Source organism: Globicephala melas, chromosome 14 (assembly GCF_963455315.2).
Source record: "Globicephala melas chromosome 14, mGloMel1.2, whole genome shotgun sequence".
Lineage (NCBI taxonomy): Eukaryota > Metazoa > Chordata > Mammalia > Artiodactyla > Delphinidae > Globicephala > Globicephala melas.
In genome coordinates this window covers 71597054-71619316 of record NC_083327.1, presented here as the reverse complement: position 1 = coordinate 71619316, position 22263 = coordinate 71597054, and the positions used below count along the sequence as shown (strand labels likewise).

At 43.7% G+C, this 22263-nt stretch overlaps 1 protein-coding gene across 1 annotated transcript in view; it reads right to left on the bottom strand.

Annotated features, from left to right (window-relative positions):
• Window positions 1-10899, bottom strand: part of SASH1 (SAM and SH3 domain containing 1) — a 322353-nt gene extending 311454 nt beyond the window's left edge. The window contains exon 1 of the mRNA XM_060283582.2: window positions 10865-10899. Within this exon, the coding sequence (XP_060139565.1) occupies window positions 10865-10867 (3 nt within the window). The 5' untranslated portion in view covers window positions 10868-10899. The remainder of the gene's footprint in view (window positions 1-10864) is intronic.
• Window positions 10900-22263: the final 11364 nt, after the last annotated feature.

Below are 22263 nucleotides of genomic sequence, written 5' to 3'. Positions count from 1 at the left end.
GGCAAAGACTGCCTAAGTGAAGGCTGACTCCAGGACCTCTTGACAAGGTCTGTGATGAAGGGGTATAAATGCCATTTCAAGTTGGAGAACTGTGGCTAAAGGCCAGGTATGCAGACCGATTCTATAATATCTTGTAGTTTCTCTCTCGTTGCCAAGTGAGAAGAATGACATTGATAAATCACCCTATTATAACTTGTAAAAAAAAAGGAACAGGTACTTAGAGAACTGACCAATACACACCTGAATAAGACAAATGGCTGCGGGAAGATGGCCGATACAAGTTGGAAATTAGTGATACCCGCTGTGGGAGGAACAGAAAACGTAGCTGACAGAGATAATATACCAATCTCACGCGTGTCCATCGATTCAGGTCACCTGACAGTCTTCTTGGAAAAAAGTCTCAATTACTATTAATATACATGAAAACACCCTGAAAACTATGATACATCACGCAAGTGCAAGGTATTATTATAACTTAACCAACTGAAGTGGAAAATTAAAGCAATTATCTATATACTTTCATTTTAGGCTCAAGTTTTGGGATATTTGGTCAGGACTTTTTTTTTTCTTTTGGTTAAATGGTCTAGATATTTACCACTCTAATGTGTATAATCAGCAAAAAGAGTGTTTTGATTTTCTAAAACCTCCAGCTTTCAGGGGGACTCAGAATGACCGTGTAATGATAAGTGCCACAGATACCTCTCCTCTGTGAAACTGGGTTATTTTGTGCTGGTGAGCGTGTTGGTTTCTACAGTGGCATCCAGCACCTAGGCCACAAATGGCTTCCTTCTTAAACCTCAAGGGTCTCTGCAAACCACATTCCAGTGGTCTGTAGAAAGTGCTGCCCTACACTTTCCATTACCTCAGAGTTGGGCCAAGTTGGCCTGAGGGAGAGTCATTAACTGCTTCAGTGTCTTCACGTGTCTGATTAACTACAAATATATAATGCAGTTCAGCAGTGTAGGAAGCCACATGGGGAACCAGGGCGAAAATTCACTGCCATTTTCTCTGGCAGTTGTCAGCGGTCAGCAAGACCCAAACTGAAACCTTCAGTTGCCAACAGTTCTAAACAATACGCGTCCATGTTCCCGAGGTGGAGTGGCCCCGTGGGGGCCCAGGCTGAATGGGGGTAGGTTGGGTGAGAGGGACAGAATGGAAGTGGATAGAAAAATGAACTTCTGAGATATGAATAAAGAAAGGAATGGATTAATGGAAGGGACCCATATGTAGGTTTCTGGTGAATTGCTGGTGATACTGTGGAAAGTACATGTGGCGTCCAAGACAGCCCATTTTTACTTCAGGAAAACTCATTCTCGCATTCTGCAGCAGCTGCTACTATTTGGATTAGGAAGAGTAATAAGCCATATGGTGTGGGAGAAAGGAATCACACGTCTTTTCACGTGGACAAATATTATCATTCCAATACATAAACACGTCAATATAAGTGTTTTTTTCTTCTGGGAGCACTACAGCCCCTGATCTCATTTATAAGAAAATGACTCACTCCGGATGTGCAAAAATTACCTGCCACGGTTATTACTGGAAACTGCACCAGTGGTCTCCTCAAGTTTTTTTTTTTTCCCTTATTTGCAGGAAGACAGGAAGAAAGGGGGGAAGGGAGGGAGAGAGGGAAGGAGGGAAGGAAGGAAGGGAAAGGAAGGACAGGAAGAAAGAAAGTCAGAAAGAAAGAGAGAAAGAAAAGAGAAAGAATGGAAAGCTGGTCCGAGGAAGAGAGGGCTCCCTGTTCCTAGCTCCCCACCTAGAAGGCAGCCCGACACCAGAATGCTCATAACTAGCTCCCCACCTAGAAGGCAGCCCGACCCCAGAATGCTCATAACTAGCTCCCCACCTAGAAGGCAGCCCGACCCCAGAATGCTCATAACTGAGCCAGCGAAATACCTCGCAACCAAACCCAGGAGGCGAAGGTGGAAAAGACTTAAGCTACTTAGAGTGGTCAGTGAAGGCCTCTCTTGATTTTATTTTAAATGTCTCAAGGACAAAGCGTCCATTGCGGACCACACATGCCTCCTAACGATCTATCTAGATCTTACATTTCTTAATTTGGTCTTGTTGCTTCTCTCTGCCATTTCATTTTTCTTTATTCTTCCTTGCCCTGGAACTTCCTAGATAAGGTTTTTCTCCTGAGAATCTACCACTTTTGGCACAAGCTGTTTTGTAATCAACCCCAAACTTCTCTTGCTTATGTCTCTTCCTGCCAAGGCTGGGTCATTGTCTTCCAAGGCTTTCCAGTGTCTGGCTTTTTAGGCCCATGTGTGTCCCTGCAGGGCAGACAAGCCCACTGGACTCAGGGAGGGCAGTCCTGGGGTGCTGTTTGCAGGGAGGGACAGAAGGGGCATGGCTTTGCTATTCAGGTCCTGTGTCCACCAAGGGTCAGCCCTAGTAAGGTGGAACCAAAGGAAGCCTCGGAGGGAGAAGACCTGGAGGAGACTGGGGGGACCTAGAGAGCTGTGCTCGATGGAGACAGCCATCCTAGGAAACAGCACAATGATGGACGATACTACTTCCATGGTAGCACAGTTTGTAGTGGGTGCTTTCCCCCAGTGTGCAATTCCTATAAGTGAACAAACTGGGATCAGTTTACCAAGTGACCCTTCTCTCATTCTATAGAGTCCAGATGGCAGATTACGGAAAAAAAATCAAATCCCTAGGAGTCTAGGATTAACATATCCACACTACTATATATAAAAATAGGTAATCAACAAGGACCTACTGAATAGCACTGGGAACTTTACTCAGTATTCTGTAATAACCTATATGGGAAAAGAATCTGAAAAAGAATAGACATATGTACATGTATAACTGAATCACTTTGCTGTACACCTGAAACTAACACAGCATTGTAAATCAACTCCACTCTAATATAAAATAAAATAAAATGAAAAAATCGAATCCAGCATTCACCTGCTGCTCGCTCAGCCTTACCTCAGGGGCCTTCAGCTCCAGGGCCATCTGTGGCCAGGCCGGTGAGCATAAATGGATGAATCATCAAGGCTAAGAGAGAGTAGGGGCTACGGGGAACTGGAGGATGGATGCATTCAAATTAAAACACCTAGCGGCCCTGCATACTCGCAGCAGACCCATCTGCAGATGCGTTCAGCCTCGGGGCCACCAGGTTGTAATTTTTGCTCAGAAACCCATCACCCTCCTCTGCGTGGGCACCTCCCAGGTTCCTCCACGGGCAGCCCACTCTATCTTGTTCTCCCTCACTCTCAGACGTGCTGGTCTCAATCCATACCTTTTGGCCAATGTCACATCCACTGTCCCAAGTGTATCACTTACAGTCCAGCCCTTTAATAGGCTGCTGGGTGGAGGTGAACAGCGGTGGACCCAGCAATCTGTGTTTAAGCCAGCCTTCCAGGAGATTCTGCTGCAGGCTCAAGTTGTTTTGGGGGTTTTTTGTTTTTATAAATTTATTTATTTATTTATTTTTGGCTGCGTTGGGTCTTTGTTGCTGTGCGTGGGCTTTCTCTAGTTGCAGCGAGCGGGGTCCACTCTTTTTTAACAACTTTATTGGAGTATAATTGCTTTACAATGTTTTGTTAGTTTCTGCTGTACAACAAAGTGAATCAGCTATATGCATACATAAATCCCCATATCCTCTCCCTTTTGCGTCTCCCTCCCACCCTCCCTATCCCACCCCTCTAGGTGGACACAAAACACCGAGCTGATACCCGTGTGATGCAGCTGCTTCCCACTAGCTATCTATTTTACATTTGGTAGTGGATATATGTCCATGCCACTCTCTCACTTCATCCCAGCTTACCCTTCCCCCTCCCCACGTCCTCAAGTCCATTCACTACGTCTGTATCTTTATTCCTTTCCTGCCCCTAGGGTCGTCAGAACCACTTTTTTTTTTTTTAGATTCCATATATATGTGTTAGCATATGGTATTTATTTTTCTCTTTCTGACTTACTTCACTCTGTATGACAGACTCTAGGTCCATCCACCTCACTACAAATAACTCAACTTCGTTTCTTTTTATGGCTGAGTAATATTCCATTGTATATATGTGCCACATCTTCTTTATCCATTTATCTCTGTCGATGGACGCTTAGGTTGCTTCCATGCCCTGGCTATTGTAAATAGTGATGCAATGAACATTGTGGTACATGACTCTTTCTGAATTACGGTTTTCTCAGGGTATATGCCCAGTAGTGGGATGCCTGGGTCGTATGGTAGCTCTAGTTTTACTTTTTTAAGGAACCTCCATACTGTTCTCCATAGTGGCTGTATCAGTTTACATTCCCACCAGCAGTGCAAGAGGGTTCCCTTTTCTCCACACCTTTCCAGTATTTACTGTTTGTAGATTTTTTGATGATGGTCATTCTGACTGGTGCGAGGTGATACCTCATTGTAGTTGTGATTTGCATTTCTCTAATGATTAGTGATGTTGAGCATCCTTTCATGTGTTTGTTGGCAATCTCTATAACTTCTTTGGAGAAATGTCTATTTAGGTCTTCTGCCCATTTTTGGATTGGGTTGTTTGTTTTTTTGATATTGAGCTGCATGAGCTGCTTGTATATTTTGGAGATTAATCCTTTGTCAGTTGCTTTGTTTGCAAATATTCTCATTGTGGTGTACAGGCTTCTTGTTGCAGTGGCTTCTTTAATTGTGGAGCACAGGCTCTAGGCACGCAGGCTTCAGTAGTTGTGGCACTCAGGCTCAGTAGCTGTGACGCACAGGCTTAGTTGCTCCATGGCATGTGGGATCTTCCTGGACCGGGGATTGAACCCATGTCCCCTGCATTGGCAGGTGGATTCTTAACGACTGCACCACCAGGGAAGTCCCCAAGCTCAAGTTTGAGAACCTCTGCTCTCTCCTGTTGCTCTCATCTTCACTTTGCCACGTGCCTCAGTTTGCCTGTATTCTTCCTAAATTGCATGCCTAAAACTAAACCTTGACCCACGTAGACTATTATCTCATTCATTTTAGAAGAATAAAGGGGCATTATGAAGATTAAATTAGATAATACCCTTGAAATACTTAGCACAGTTCCTAGCACTTACTAAATATGTAATGCATGTTAGTTATTATTGTCATCATTAATCAATGTGTTATATTAATTATACAAGTTTTTCATTTGGTCTAAGACCAAATGAACTTTTAGTGTATGGTAAGCTTCTACTGTGGACACTCTGTGTCAAATTCCTCTAGAGTTTCTGTCTCTTATTTACAACTCATATATTTACATAGTGAATGGAAAAGCAAAACCTGTATTTAAAAAAACCCCCCAAACAAAAAAAAAACGTGTACTGAAAACAGTAGCATAAATGGTAGGGTTGAAACACCCTCATTGATGTAAGGAAGTGATCTTGTTACATCAGCTAAAAGCTGCACAGGTTTGGGGAGGAAGACGATAGATCCCCCCCAAAAGGAAGGAAGCAATCACAGAGGTACGATTCCTTTGAAGTAGTGAAAGGAGAGATCAAACATAAATTTTAAGCTTTCTGATATTTCAAAGAACACAGAGAATCTCTTTCCTAACCCTCCTCCAATTTTAAACGCGCTGCAAAATCTCCACCCTTCTTCCGTTTTAGTTAAAAGACTATTTTATATAGTAGAAAAAGTAGAAATGCCAGCCTGTGCTGGGTCTGTATTAAAATCCGCTCAATAAAGAATTCTGACTTTCATTAAAATAAGAGCTAAAGGAGGGCCAAGAGGCTGACCTTCACGTCGTTCACGAGTGACACCAATCACCAGGCCTTGGCACGCGCATGGATTTCTCGCAAGGATTTCGGCAGGTGTTTTCTGAATTGCATCCAGAATCGCACTGGACAGAAATGCAGCAGAGGTCGCCGAAGCCACATCAATAATGATAAGCAGGCTGATCGCGGCCCCCTCCGGCCTGCCCTGTGAGCCCACGGAGATCCCATCACCACTGAGTCCGCAGGAGGCAGCGTCTGCAGGAGCCTCTAGCCAAGTGCCAAAGTCATGTTAACACACTGGAGATGGACACTCTAACAGTGCAGGCCAGAGGTCTAAGGGAATGAAATGAGCTTAGGAGAGGAAAGTGGAGGAGAAAAAACACACAGATTTTTTTTTTTTTTTATCAGTAGGTTTCATTTTAAAATTTGGGATATTTTCAATACAAATGCTTACAGTGTTACATCAACACTGCCATATTTTCAAGTATACTTTTTTTTAAAGTTAAATTGTGCACAGGGAACTCTGCTCAATGTTATGTGGCAGCTTGGATGGGAGGGGACTTTGGGGGAGAATGGATACATGTATCTGTATGTCTGAGTCTCTTTGCTGTGCACCTGAAACTATCACATTGTTCATCAGCTATACTCCAGTATAAAGTAAAAAGTTAAAAAAAAATAAAGTTAAGGGCTTCCCTGGTGGCGCAGTGGTTGAGAGTCCGCCTACCGATGCAGGGGACACGGGTTCGTGCCCCGGTCCGGGAAGATCCCACATGCCACGGAGCGGCTGGGCCCGTGAGCCATGGCCGCTGAGCCTGTGCGTCTGGAGGCTGTGCCCCGCAACGGGAGAGGCCACAGCAGTGAGAGAGGCCCGCGCGTATCGCAAAAAAAAAAAAGATTAAAAGAAAAAACTATTAAAAGTACTCTGCAGGGACTTCCCTGGTGGTCCACTGGTTAAGACCTTGTGCTCCCAATGCAAGGGGCCCGGGTTCGATCCCTGGTCAGGGTCCTGGATCCTGTTTGCTGCAATTAACACCCGGCAAAGCCAAATAAATAAATATTAAAAAAAAAACTCCAAAGGTGAAATAGAACACGTGTATGGCCCCTTAAAGTTCTCCACCTTCTATGATTCACAATTACCTTTAAAATCTATCTAGAACTTTTCAGTCTAAACACGCAACCTCTTGATTTTCTTCACTTGTGTGCTTGTGATAACTTGCCTCCCCTTTCAAGCTCTCAGGTGAATTGTGTACCTCTTTCTCTTGTGGACAGAAGAGAGTTTAAGTAATACAACTATGTGTATGCCTGGCAAAGTCGATCATCTAAAGCAAAGGATGCTGCCAGGTCACCAGATTTCAGTGGGCAAATTGATACGAATAAAGCCAGAGAGGGGGAGATGTGAGAAGCAGACTAACTAGAGAGAAACTAACACAGTGAGTGTGAAAGAATAAAAATGTTTCATGTTTAGCAACCAATCGCTAAGAAGGAGAAATGGGAAAATCTACCTACAATGTCATGAAAACAGAGAGACGAGGAGTTTTGAGAGTGCAAAGTGTTCCATACGGCAGGAGTGTTGCTAGCAGAGAAATTTTGTTCTGAGCTCTTAGGATGGGCACTGGTGCCTTGAGATTTTTGTAGAAAAGATTTGGCTACCTCAAGGAACAGGGAAGTATCAGATAGGTTTGCTGGCCTTAGAAGTAGATCTAAGGAGAATTAGACTTCTCTTTATCCTAAGCAGAGACAGACTGTTACCTAGTACACACGACAGCCATCATTTCTAACTTGATGTAGTTTACACCCTACAGGATCCCATTCATCAACCAGCATTTCATATTTTTCCTTAGAAATATGCTTCTTTCTCCCTGTTCAACTTATACCGCTCTGGCCTGGGACCCCTGTCATCTCATGTTTAGGTCCTGTAACAACAGCTTTCTGACGGCCTCCAGAATCTTCAGAATCCAATCTATGTGGACAGACTACTTTTCCTTAAACACTGCTTTTACCATGCCATTCTACTGCTCCCATACCTTCCATGGCTCCCAAGTCTTAACTCCTTTGCTTGGCCTTCAAGGCTCTCTAGGATCTGCTCAAGTTTCTCTCTCCCCGACCCTCACATGCATTTCCTGTTCAGGCACTCAGTACTGTCCCAGCACCAGGGGTGTTTCCGCATCCCAGCATTTATCCAACATCATCCCCTTCACCTGGATGCCCATCCCTCTCCTTTCAAAATTCTATCCATCCTTCTTGATCCATTTCCTTCATGAAACCTTCTCCAACTTCCCTGACTTCAGAATCCCTGTTGCATTTAGTGCGTGAACCATGCACTTGGATACTCTTATATATTATTTTGTTCTCTAATTGTTTCGTGTACATATAGTTCATCTCTCAACTGTATTTTGACCTTCGTGAGTCAAGAGCGTGTCTTCTTCCTCTGTGTTTTCTGCAGAAACAGGAGAGTAAGTACAGAAGCCAGACTTGGTGAGCACTTGCCTGATGCTTTGTTGAGTTGAGCTCACGTGGAGAGAAGGAATGGGGGTGAATGGGGATTTCAGGTTGGAAAAAAAGAAAAACGGTTTGGGTCTCGGGGGTGATGATGATCACACAGGACTACAGAGTCAGTTACCACTGTTCATTTCCCCCAAACACCTGTGCCCGTATATAGCACCCACTGGCGACTGCGTCCTCACATTTAACCCGTCCGTGCTGAAGCTGGCGTGTAGAACCACTGTGCGAAGTTGTGTGCAGGGCAGGGACCTGATCTGTCCACTGTCCTTGAACAGCACACAACCTTGGGGATTTGAAACTGCACCTCGAGGCAAGCTCCCGAATTTGAACTCGCAGGGGCTGCTCTTATCCTCTTAGAGGAGAGGATTATCTGGTCCTGTCCAGCATGGAGGTGAATTTCTAAGCGACACAAGCAGTCTGAAAGACCAAAGACACGCAGAAATTCAAATGCACTAAGAACAAAGAATAACTAGGGAATTATCCATGGAGGAACTCCTCTGGTCCTCCAGGCAGAGAAGGCTGAGAGCAAATGTCCCACATTATGGATGAAAGGACCTGCTTCTGATGGCAGAGGCTTATACTTCTCACTCCCACACTGCTCGCTACGCAGACAGCGCCTAACCCATCATTAAATCTCTGGGTCTCACCATCTATGCAGTTAAGGTAACGCCCTGCTGACCACAAGAGAGGCTGGGTGCATTAATTATGATAGAAAGACGCTGTGAAGGTACACCAGCCTCTCCAAACTTCGTTTCTGTTGATGCACACAGGCCCCTGGGCAGCCACAGGATCCCAGTGAATTTCAGTCCCTCCTGCCCTGGGCTGGGCCCGTCCCTGGCTGTCTGAGTTGGCAGGTGTTTTACCTATTGCACAGCCCGGAAGGAGCTCAGGGGAGACCGGTGAGCTGCTGCCAGCAACCGAAGGCGGTGTCGGGGCCTGATGGCCTGGCGGTAAGTGGCCACCCACTTGCCAGGGGAACTGGTGACAACATGTAGTTGCCGAGATGGAGCCGAGACGGAGCCAGAGGCTGAAGAGCTTCCGAAAGAGGAGAGAATTTTCGAAACGGCAGTTTGAGTTACCAAGGTTGAAGAGAACAACAGGCGAGCCTGAATTTGTGATAGGTGTTTACTCTACAGTTCTGATCTTCTCTCATGGGACTGACTGTATCTTACCTGGAAACTCCTCGGGCAAGGAACTGGGGCGGGGGGTCTAAGTGGGGAGGACCAATACCTACCCCTCACCCCTTTGTGTATTTCCTGAGTTCCAGCCTCTGCCTGGGCCCCTCGGGCTGTCCTCGCATCCTGGACCCAGCCAGTTGCTCCATCAGTTCCCAGCCCCTTGGAGCACAGACATCCCTTCCTGCCCTGAGGGCATGCAGGAAAAAGCCCTTTTTGTTTTTCTGGTTTGTCAAAATGAGCTCCTAATCAAAACTAAGGCATTTAAACAATCGAAATATTACAAGAGCATAGAAATGGTTCAGTCTCCAGAATACAACTGATTGATAACATTTTGCTAAGTGAATGACTTGGATAAACGAAGGTGGATGTCTCCAAAGCTTGCATATGGATCTGAAAATTGGGCCTTTTTAGTTATGTCTGGGAACAGTATAGTATTTTTTTACCCTGATTTCTGCCAGCCGAGATATAGCATTTAAACCTAAGACACCGGGCATGGTGAGCATTCTTTAATGAACAGAAGTGATTATTCTAGAAACCAATGTTTTAATTTGTTCTTGGAGTCAACTTTATGTTATAAAAGAAGATAAGTCATACTGCCAGGGAAAAGACAGGTAGATTACATTGCTGCCACCAAAAGAGACTTTTTTATTCCGATCTAAAAATCACCCATGTTTGCAACAGAATCTTCTATTTCCAGTGAAGTTCAAATTCACATTAGAAAGGAGAAAATACAATGAAAAGTTATACTATGGAACAGTGAGATATACTAACTGAAAAAGCACTGCACTGGGGTTGGGGTCTAGGATCTTGTAACCCAACTCTTGGTTCTTCAAGTAGGGGAACTTCAGTTTATTCAGTTATAAAATGAGATGATCAGCCAGGGTCCCCGAGGCCTGGGAATCTGTGTTGTTCTGGCAGCCTTTCAGAACTTGACCAATTCATCTGAAGTAAACTCAACAGTTCTCAGTGACATAAAAAGAAATAAGAGGTCTGAATATGCCCAGTTCAAAAATCATAAAAATTAGCTTTAGACATTAGTATGTGCCTTTTTCATGCTCTTCTGATCATAGTATACATTATGATCATTATATATATATACACTCACAGACAGGTGTATTTATATAATCCTAAATGAGATACATTTAAAGAAAATCAAAAGTAACAATGCAACCCAGAGTTCCAAGAAACGCTTCATCTGTGTTAAAAACCTAGTTCGACGTTACAATCCCTTTCTATCAGCGAATCGTGTTGCTTCAATAAGGTAATGTCTTGCGTGCCCACAAGCTATGCGGTATGGTTCATCAATAAAATTAGAAAAATTTACACCCAAACAATTCATCCAAAGTCATTTATCACTAATACCATTTGGTATGTAGAAGGCATGTTTCACTTTAAAATAATGAGCAAGGCTACAGTCCTTTGATTATAAATTCCCCTTTCATCTTAATTTTATGAAAAGCCACAAGGAAAATGCCCAGCATGATGCCCTTGATATTTAAACACTTCGTTCCACTTACCATTAGTTTGCTCCAAAACTCAGCCTCCCTTGAAAAATGCTCCATATTGAAGAGATAAATTTCGTGTTCTGCCTTGTCAAATGTGTCACTTGGACTGCTCCAGTGACTGAGCACAGGGAAGCAAACATTTCAGCCAAGCTGCTTTCATAATACTGATGGTTTGCTTTCTCTCATCCCTGAGAGGCTTGGGAGAAATGAAATTTACATACGTTGGGGTGAGATGGGTGTGGGCATTTCCCATAGTTATGATTCAAAACCGAGTTATGTTTCATTCAGGGAGATAATAATATAACTCAAGGAAGAAAAGTATCCCCTAGCATTGCTGCCACTTAAGACATGACAACTCCTGTTGCCTTGTGCCAATGCACCACACCGCAGTCTCTGTGCCAAGAACAAACCTACAGTGGGTGGTGTCAACTCCTTCTGGCATTTTTTTTTTCATGGCAGACTCTAGTATCTATAAACCTCTCAGCTCACTTGAAGGTGTGCACAGTAACACAAGAATAGACATCTGGAATGCAAGTCTAAGGTTGCAAGGTCAGGGAGACAGCTTTTGACATTATTGTGGGCAAAATTAACCAAAGTCGACTACTACATGATTCATCCTGTGTGTGCTCTGTTAGAACAGGTAAAATATGATTTTTTTAACAGCCGCATAAAGATATATGTGCTTGTAATAGTCTCACTTTTTTCGTATGAGAGATTGGAGAAGAAATAACTTCCTTAAAATGTCCCAGAGAATTGGATCTGTGGTTATCATCGTAGGCATAACTCAGATATGAGACACTCCCGTTTTCATTAGTTCTGACTATTCTAATGGTCACTCAAAAGAAACATATGTGTAAATAGAGAGGTTTTTTTAAAAAAAACATTTAAAAAAATTAAAAAGTTTTTTTGGCCATGCAGCATACGGGATCTTAGTTCCTCGACCAGGGATTGAACCCAAGCACCCTGCAGTGGAAGAGCAGAGTCCTAACCACAGGACGGCCAGGGAAGTCCCAATAGAGAGGTTTAACACTCTCTACCCATGATTCTTGCAAGCTGAAAAAGGAAAGGAAGGAAAAGCAGAGACTAGATAAAGCCTGATGGCAGAGACCTGGAAGAACTGAAGTTCTTTCTTTCTGGGCTTGCATGACCTTTACATGTTCAATGAACATTTCTCAGATATTTAGATTTAATGAAGTTGTCAAAGCTTCTGATGAAAAGCAAAACTCAAATGCACAAAATGCATATCCTTTGATAAACCTTCCCCTGAGTGTTCTAACAACATTTCCTTCCTTTGCCAGTTTCTAATTACACAGGACTTAATGAGCAGTGGCCCTTTACAGTAAAACCTGGCTGTGGTCAACTGCTGAGATCTACTTCCAAAGCCTGGGGTGGAAAATCAGAAGCCGACATCCTGCTGTTCCAACACAAAACAAACCACTTTGATAGTTATTCTCTTGCAGGAAGATTTTCCTCCCCTCATTTTAATACGGGTAGGGCTTTCTCAAACGCTTCATTTTATAGAGTTTCACGCTGGAAAGCAGTTATTTATGTTTGGTACATTTTCTCCACTTCTTTCATGCCCCAAATTAGTTTCAACTTTGTCAGATTAACTGCTTAAATATAAAAAAACAACTACCGACAACTAAGGGATCTGGGGAAACGGAAAGTTGGTAAAGAAGAGCACATTTTCAAGAGAAGAAAGATGATTTTGTTGGAGGAATATCTAAAAGTACTTGTTTACTTTTCTTCCCTGGAAGCCCTGAGGAGGGCTATACTTAGTGTAACTCTTCCATGAACCACTGCGCCCATCAGAACCTGTTTTGCGGGTCCTGCCTCACAGCCGAGTCCATCTCTAACTGCTGTTTGTGGCCAGGGTGAGTCATTTGAACACTGGGCAACTTTTCCAACCACGTGAAGCAACTATTTCTCTCTGGCAGGGAGTCTTCTTTCCCACTGGTAAAATCTGATGTTCTATCTGCTTACTATTCATTTCACTGAGTAGGGACACAGGTACTTTTATAAAATAGATACACTTCATATTAAATAGATACATGAGAAAGTTCTAAATTAAGTCATATGTTTTAAAAATTCAAGGGCATCTCAATACTTAAAGGAATCCATGGCACATCCACTTTTAAGAGGGAAAACAACTTTGCAAGTGTGAGGTTTTATAGACTGCATTGTCTTAAACTGAGGGACACGAGTTCAGCCTGCTGTGACTGACTCAACTAGTGTCACTGGAACACAAAACTGACTCTACAGGCACGTTTTGGTCGTCCTTTGCACAGAGAGTGGTTATGAGAGCTTTCTTGATATCAGTGAATTTTACTCATTTGCAAACAATTTGCAAGAAAAAGAGGATGCAAAATCGGTTTACATTGTCCAAAAAGTTTAACTGATGCAAAGCGCAGTCTGTAAAGGATGAACCAGTGGTGCCTTGAAAATGTGCCTTCAATCCCCCCTACTTCCTTGCACAAATACAGTGGGTGGAGGACCCAAAGTCCCCTCTTTGTGCAATGTTCACTCCACTTGGTCTTGGAGAATGGCTTAGGCCCGCACATGGAGTGCAGTGCTGTGTTTGGTGCTAACCACACACACTCATGACAAAGTCTGGAGGTTTGAATTTAGGGTTGTTTCCCCCTCTCACTCTCGTATCCTTCTTTTCCTCTCGGTCACTGTGCCTCATTCACTGAGTGTGGTAGAAGCCAGACCCAGCTGCAAGACTTCCTGGCTTTTTTCCCTAATAGTCTGACTCCCAAAGGGAAGACTGAATTTAAAGGAAGGAGCAGAATATCTTTGAGAAACAGGTCTGGGGGTAGAGAGAGGTTCCAAGGTCCCAGGGAAGGGTGGTTCCCTGGCTTTGCCCTGGGGAAGCAGAGTGTCCCAGGGAGGAAGAGTTGTGGTGTGTCTACAGAGGAGAAACTGTAAGACTGTGACTCACAGCTTCCACAATGATCCTCATGCCTCAGGAGGACATGGGAGCAGCAGAGGACTGCTAGATGTCCAGGCAGCCCTGGAGGCCCAGGTAGCCCTGGAGGCCCAGGTGGTATGGTATCGGTGAGACCATGACAGACCCCAGAGCCAAGGCCCCTCACCTTTCTGGGCACTTGAACCCCTTCCTGAATCTGGTGAAGTCCTAGAAAGGAGAGGAAAGCCCAACAAGGACAAAATGAAATGCAGCTGGGGGCTCAAGGTTGCTTTAAAGGAAATATAAATCAAGTCACATTTAGTCCTCACTTGAGTTTGAGGACAAGGGTTGTATCAGCTACTCATTCTGATGCCAAGCAACGTGGTGAGGCCTTGGGAAGTCTGCCATTTTTTTCTGTGTAAGCAGGTGGAATCACATCTCTAGTGTTACAACTAGAGAGCTAGATAAATGCTGTGTATTACTTTGCTCCTGGCCTCAAGGTCGCCTGGTAGCCTTTGCTCTTTGGGCATCACCTTGACCCTCACCATTGGGCTCCTGGTTGGGAAGTTTATTGCTGTTGTTTCCTGGCTCTGCAGAGGTAAGTGGCACAAGTTGAAACAACAGATGGTGAAATTTCTGAATTAGAAGTGGTTATTGTGTTCATTGTGATTTTCGCTTTTGGACCACAGTAGATAGAAAGCACATCTTGACCAAATAAAATTTATGGCAGAGAAAAAGGTCCATTTAGGATCAATTATCAAAGGCCCCCTAGGATACTGAGCATGGCACACGTACCCCACAATTTGATCTGGCCTTTCTCTTCCTATGTTAAGTGTGGCGGTTTCTGAAATGTACTGTACATACTGCCCATGTCTGTTACCAAACAGTTTCTGGGACCTTTGACAGGTGCAATTAAAAAATAAAAATTAAACAAAAACCCCTGCCATATGTGTTGGCACCTATCTGACAACATAAAACCAGACACTCCTCAGTCTTTCCTGAATGATCCATAGAAGCGTGAGTAAAGCAAACATACTGAGACTTAAGTGAACACCCAAAGCAATAGAAAACATCAACTCCCCAGTCTAGGACGCCACACAGGTATGGACTAGGGGAGCCTTCTGTGTCCTCAGAAGGAAGGTGCACAGCACACAAGAATAAGAGAGATGGGGTAATGAACAGCCTATGTCGAGGTGGATAATAAACTATGTGCTGAGACTGTGTCTTCATTTTTTTAAAAAATTTAATTAATTAATTTATTTATGGCTGTGTTGGGTCTTCATTTCTGTGCGAGGGCTTTCTCTAGTTGCGGCGAGTGGGGGCCACTCTTCATCGCGGTGTGCGGGCCTCTCACTGTCATGGCCTCTCTTGTTGCGGAGCACGGGCTCCAGATGCGCAGGCTCAGTAGTTGTGGCTCATGGGCCCAGTTGCTCCACGGCATGTGGGATCTTCCCAGACCAGGGCTCGAACCTGTGTCCCCTGCATTGGCAGGCAGACTCTCAACCACTGCACCACCAGGGAAGCCCGTGTGTCTTCATTTTAATCCGCTATTTCTGCAAGCAGCGTAGGGACATGGTAATTGTCACGTTGCTGTGGTCAGCTGCATCTTGTCCTGCGTCAAGCTGCCCTTGGGGGTACTACAGGGTCCCTGTAGGCATGGAAATCTGGTCCATTTTCTTGTGTCTGTCAACAGGAGATGGTGAGGGAGGCCAGGAAATGGCGAGCAGTAGGAGGCAAGACCCTCTTACCACTGAGCAAACAGAGCAAAACAGAGGCCTGCAGGAAGAGTGTAGGGATATTTTCTGCTTGTGCAACTTGTGTTGGACATTGGCCATGAGGGGTCTCTGAAGGAAAAGGAGAAAGGAGAGGAATATTTGTGTGCTACGTACATTTTTTGCTTCCTCTACAGCCTAAAGATTGATTTAGACCTAGCAAGCCTTGTAGGAGTGTGTGAATCTTTTCTGGACACAAATCCAGACATCAGGTTCAATTTACAGTGCTTTGAAGGCAACCCTGCAGGCTCTAATCTAATCTCAGGATCAGAGTGAACTACCAGCCTGGGAATAACAAGCGCTTGAAGAGTTTCTTGCAATTGCTAAGAAGAGGGGGAAAGAGGGAAGGATGTTGCACGACATTTATTGAACATACATGGCATGTGCTGAGCACTTTACAGATGTTCGCATTTCATTCTCTTCATAACCCTGGGAGGTAGACATTAGTATCTTTGTTTTGCTGAAGAGGAAACCGAGGGTCAGAGAGTTACCTGGATTCTATGGTGACTCAGTTGGCAGTTGCTGTAATAGTGAAATTAGTGGAAATGGTTGAAGTGGCAGTAATGAGGACCAAGACCTCAATATGTGCTAGGAGTTTTACATATTTATTTCATTTAATTGTCCAACAACCAAGCACTCCAATTTTGCAAATTAAGAATCTCAGAATGTTTGGGGGACACACAGTTTTGGGGGCATTAGCCCGCTGTGGCCCCCTTTGCCTGGCAAAGCAATAGAGTTATTCTTTTCTACTTCACCCCTCGCCTCGCAAAAAAGAATCTCAGAATGTTTTAATAACATGACCATGTTTATTCAGATATCAAGTCAGGATTTAAACCCAGGCTAATTTACTTCAAAGTTCATTGTATCACGTTGCTCTTTTCTCTTTAAGTTGTAAATAACCATACTGCTTTCATAAAGAGAAGGTAAAAAACAAAGTTTAAACAGAGAACAACTAAGAGGGCCTTGGATAAAAAGTTGGTGAAAGTTGCTGTGTGCTAGGGCCACTGAGAAGATACAGGAAAGGCCTACCTCTTAGAAAGTCTAATTGAGTTATTTTATATAAACACAGAAACTATGCTGTGGTTAAATAAATAGTAACTGGCAATAGTTGAAAGCCAGAAAAGAATAGGTAGCCTATACCATCTGGCCAATATTTCTTTACTTATTAATTCATATTTCTTTATATCTTGCTCTCAACTATATCCTATTATTTAAAGTATAAAAATTAGTGACAGATTCATTTAAAAAATCAGAAAAGGTGATTGAGAAGAAAATCTCTCTCAGTTATTCTTGCCTAGACAATCAGAGTATGAGGACATGGGGTCCTGGGCACCATGGCCCATCTGAGGCAGTTTACCCAAACTACAGACACAGTGCCAAATGCAGAATAAGTCTCTGGAACTTCACAACCCAGATCTACAGGTGGATGATGGTCTCTGACAGACACAGCAGCCCTGAGCTTGCCTCCTGGGCCACTCCTGCCAGGCGTGGACGTGCTGGGGCCCATTCCTGGTCATAGACCTTTGGGCATATCTCTCTGCTACCTTGTTCTCTCTCCTCATTCACTCCCCTGAAGGAAAAGAGGGGAAAGTAATCATAAAGTAAGTCACTTTTTGTTTAGGAAGCCTGTTTCTGATGATCCCAAAATATTTTTCTGGAATCAAATCTGCCCATATGAAAAGTCAAGCAAAACATAGTATTTTGCACGTAGTGACAGGATCTAAATTTCTTGGTGATAGTTGATTAATAGAGTAACACCAAATTTACAACCCATTCTTCGCAATTATATAGAGTCCTAGAGTGTAAAATATGGCCTCATTTTGTGTTGCTACAATTCTCTTGCTTTTGCATTACATGCTAACCCAGTTTCTGCTGGACAAAGATAGGGATGGCCAGGATTTGGAAACTCCAGTCCCCTCCTAACTCTTGGCAATGTAGATAGCCCGTCTTTCATGGACCCTTCTCATAGCACATTTAAGGCAAAAGAATAGTCCATTGGTTTCATCCTGATACCCAGTGTATTTTCTTAGGCCATTAATTAAAGTGTCAATATATTTGAGCCGCAAAGACATCATTTACCCCTCTGGCTAAGTTTACACCAAAATCAGGCTTTGATATGTGCAAAAATAATTCTGACATAAGCTTCCTTTCCTCTGAGCTCCACTCTGATTCCTGTTGGCCTTTTACTATTTAGTTTGTGCTGAAGTACCATACGTACATATGAAGCACATATCACAGAGGTAGTTAAGATGGAGTGGGGGGGCAGTTAAACCATAAAAATAGAACCCCTTAAATTGGTCAGCCTGTCACTGCCAAAGGTCATCCTCTAGGGAGAATATCTTGCTTTTATCAGATGTTAGTGTTCATTATTGGAAAGTTCTAATTAACAGTACACATTTCTTGAATATGTTGATTTAAAACCAACACCTGGTAATAGTCAAGAGAAGATATGGGTTTTTTGGTAGTTAAAAACTAAGCAAGCCAGTTAGAGGATGTGCAATCTCCCACTTTGGTAAGCCCAGTTTGGTAAACTCAGCCATTGTCTGTGGAAGCATTAGTTTATGGGTGTTAAATCAGACCCACAGCTCCTTCCCATATGAGGTGCAAGGGGCTATTTAAAAGGACATGCTAAGATCAGTCCTATTTGGAGGCAAGAGAAGGAAGGGAATGGCTTATTGAAACTGGGCCCGCCTAAGACCATCTAAGACCAGATTGGAGCTCCATGATCATGGAGCAAATGCTGTTTTCAGTTGCTCCCTCTGCCTCTAGTGGAAGGCGGCGGGTTGATGTGGAAATATCAGAGCAGCACCTGACAAGGCAGGTAACAGGAATTCCTCAGCCTGCTCGTCAACAGCAGATTACCAGTTCTGGCCCTAATAATCGAAACTTTCATGAGGACACACCACCATCTTCTTTTAAACTCAATAACCAGCACCTACCAAGTCTTATCCTCTATCTCCTTAACAGTGACCCCCCCCCCCACAATTCAGAGAACACCAAAAAATTCCATTACATTTTTTTCTCGAACACTAGAAAAAACATAAAAGGTAAGCCATTTCTGGGCACTGAGCCTAGAACACATCTACATTGATCTCCCAGAAAACCGGGGTTTTGAGTCATCTGAATGTTGAAGAATTCATGTTCTTTTAAGCATAACCTGAGCAAACAGTTGATAAAGTTCTTAGGTCTTCTAAGTTCAGAGGCATTTTGAAGAAGCACAGGTGTTACATAAAAATGTTGTAGGGCTGGGGCTTCCCTGGTGGCGCAGTGGTTGAGAATCTGCCTGCTAATGCAGGGGACACGGATTCGAGCCCTGGTCCGGGAGGATCCCACATGCCACGGAGCAACTGGGCCCGTGAGCCACAACTACTGAGCCTGTGCGTCCGGAGCCTGTGCTCCGCAACAAGAGAGGCCGGGATAGTGAGAGGCCCACACACCGCGATGAAGAGTGGCCCCCGCTTGCCGCAACTAGAGAAAGCCCTCGCACAGAAACGAAGACCCAACACAGCCAAAAAAAAAAAAAAAAAAAAAAAAAAAAATGTTGTAGGGCTGGCTCTGCCCTTACTTTCTGGAATTACTAAAACACAATGAAACCAAACTGAATTAGTCATACAGGACAGAAACAATCTGATGTGTAGTAACGCAGCCATTTCTACTATGCACATAATATTTATGTAGGGAAACAAATTGAATAGGTTTCCCTAACAGGAGTACATGTCTGGAGCCATGCTTGAGAATAAAAAGGGAAAACATAGAGGATCTTCATATTTTTTTTCTGGACCATCTAACCATGCAGCTACAAATGTTTAAAATTAGTTTAAATGATTATAAGTCCATTTTTTGGTAAGCATCACTGTAGACCTTCTCAGGTGGTCCTTTAGATTTCAGAATAAAGATTTCTCCTGTAAACGTCAACTCTCTGTCATCCAGCAGATGACTGACAGTGAAACACACAGTTAATCCTTTCAGATCTTTAAATCGTGTGCAGTCATTCCTAGCCAATGACTAGGAGCCAGGCATAAAGGTCCCCTAGCAGGCAACTGGCCTCCAATGAACATGCACAGATGGCTCCTGCCTTCTCTGGGTGCACATGCCAGCTCTCCTGTCATCTGTGCTACAGCAGAGCCCCAACCCTTCCTACCGCACAGCCTCAGCAAGGTGCTTTTCTAGGGTTCGGGCAGAAGGGAGACTGGTTTGATTTGTGTCCGTGGCCATCAGCTTCTTGCGAGCCAAGCAGCTGTTATAGCTCAATAATGTGGAAAGTGGACGAACAGCTTCATAACCAGGCACATGGTCTCCCAGCTTCCGCTGGCCTCCCACTCATGGAGGACCACAGGTAGGGCCAGCCTGGCTCTAAGAGCACCAACGGGGCACATGCCCCTCATTGTCTAAGGCAGAAAGATGCCTCAGGAACTTGGATGTTTACTTCACGAGGCACCAGCACAGGGCAATTTATAAGAAACACAATTTCACACAGAGGGTAAAAAAAAGGACATATTTGTAATTGACGACGGGGAGGCAAAACTCCGTGTTCTTGTTCTTTCCTAGTCAGTGTGAGGACATGAAGACAGGAGAAGTGGCACCGAGGGGGCATTAGCTGCAGATTAGTTTCCCTGACTTACAAAACCTCCCCGAATAACTTAGTAATGAAGACCTCTTCTTTGAACGGTCAACTTTATTTATCTCTTCTACCTCCGTTCTGCATCAGAGTCATTTATATACTCTTTGTGGAGGAGTCCCATTCAGCCGAGAATACAGACGCTGCATGGATTCACGGAGGGAGGCGTCCTTTAAAGGCAACTAAGATGACAGTTTTTATCACACAGAATGTGACCCACAAAAATAGCTTTTTGAATTATTTCAGCGATAGACATACTCTATTTTGGTCTAGCAATCAGTACCATTATTTCTAACATTATTTCTCAAAACATCTTTAAAAAGCAGCCTTATGGCCTTATTTTGTGTTGTAAACAAGGTCACTTGAAGACATTGGTGGGTCCTGGACAAAATAAGATCTGGAGAGGGCAGAGGGGTTTGGTGTGAACCTGACTGGTCGGCGGAAGACCTGGGTCTGGGCTGTCCACCAGCCGGTTGGGTGACCTTGGACGGCCACACCCACACTGCAGTTTTCTATTCAACCTGCTTCACGGGGCTTAATGAAATTACAATGAAAATGTAAATGCTCTGAAAATGGCCGTGGCAACACATAGATATGGTGGTGCCCCCTCACCATACCACAAGTTACCCCCTTAGCTTGTACGAGTGCCCCTGTGTGTAGTTTTTAGGTCAAGGGAACAAACAATGTTGTGTTAATTTCTGGCGTACAGCAAAGTGATTTATATATATATATATATATATATTTTCTTTTTCAGATTCTTTTCCATTATAGTTTATTACAAGACACTGAATATATTCCCTGTGCTATTCAGTAGGGCCCTGTTATTTATCTGTTTTATACATAGTAGTGTGTATCTGGCTAATCCTAAATCCCTAATTTATCCCCTTGGCCCCTTTCCCCTTTGTTAACCATAAGTTTGTTTTCTATGTCTGTAAGTCTGTTTCTGTTTTAGTAAATAAATTCATCTGCATCATTTTTTTCAGATTCCACATATAAGTGATATCATAGGACATTTGTCTTTCTCTGACTTGCTCCACTTAGTATAATCTCTAGGTCCAACCATGTTGCTGCAAATGGCATTAGAAATAATAGATTCGTAATGAAACTTCTAGATTGATGGCTGGTCATTAGATGCTTTCTACGAGAGGACTTATAACACAGGAAACATTCAATCATTCACTCATTCCCTTTTTCATCCAAACCAACATTTCTTCAATCCCCACATGTTCCTTCAAAATCGACTTTTTTCCTTCAAAATTGGACTTTTCTGGAAGTTTTGAAACAATGACTTGAGAAACAAAACTTGAGAAACAAAATTATGAATTACAGATCAATGTTTAGAGTGAGAGTCCCTCCCTCCCAGCTGTTTCTCTGGGTTTTTACTAGTGGCTCTTTAAAATAGACATCTACCCTGCAGCTTTGTTCCAGTTATCTATCATTGCATGCATAACAAACCAGCCCCAAATTTAGTGGCTTGAAATAACCATTTATGATTATCCTTCATAGTCCAGTGGATTTGCTGGGCTCAGCCGGGTAGTCCTTGTCCAGCATCTGTCACATGGCTGCAGTCAGGTGGCGACAGGTGTTGGAAGGGGCTGAAGGCCCACGTGGGCTAGATGTCCAATATGGCTCCCTTGCGTGGTCTGCAGCTGATGTTGGCTGTTGACCGGGAGCCCAGCTGAGTTGTCAACTAGAATGTCTACATATGGCCTCTCTATGTGGTTTAGGCCCACTGGCTGGATTCTAAGAGGGAACATCACAAGGTCAAGCATACAAGAGACTTGTAGCCTTGGAAGCTTCAAGGCTTCTTAAGACCTAGCCTTGGGAGTCCCAGACTGTCACTGCCACTGTATTCTTTTGGTCAAACTAGTCACTAAGGCCAGCCCAGATTCAGAGAAGGAGAATCAGACTCTACCTCTTGATGTAAGGAGCACCATGTGAATACAAGGAGGGAAGGAATGGATGGCAGACATCTTGTAGACTTTCTATCCCAGGCTTCCTTGAGGCAAGTTCCCCAGCGACCGCTATCAAGTGGTTACTCTGTGCTTTATACAGCTTTACATGTTTTCTCAATTAATTCTCACAATGACCTGACAAGACAGGTATTATTAGT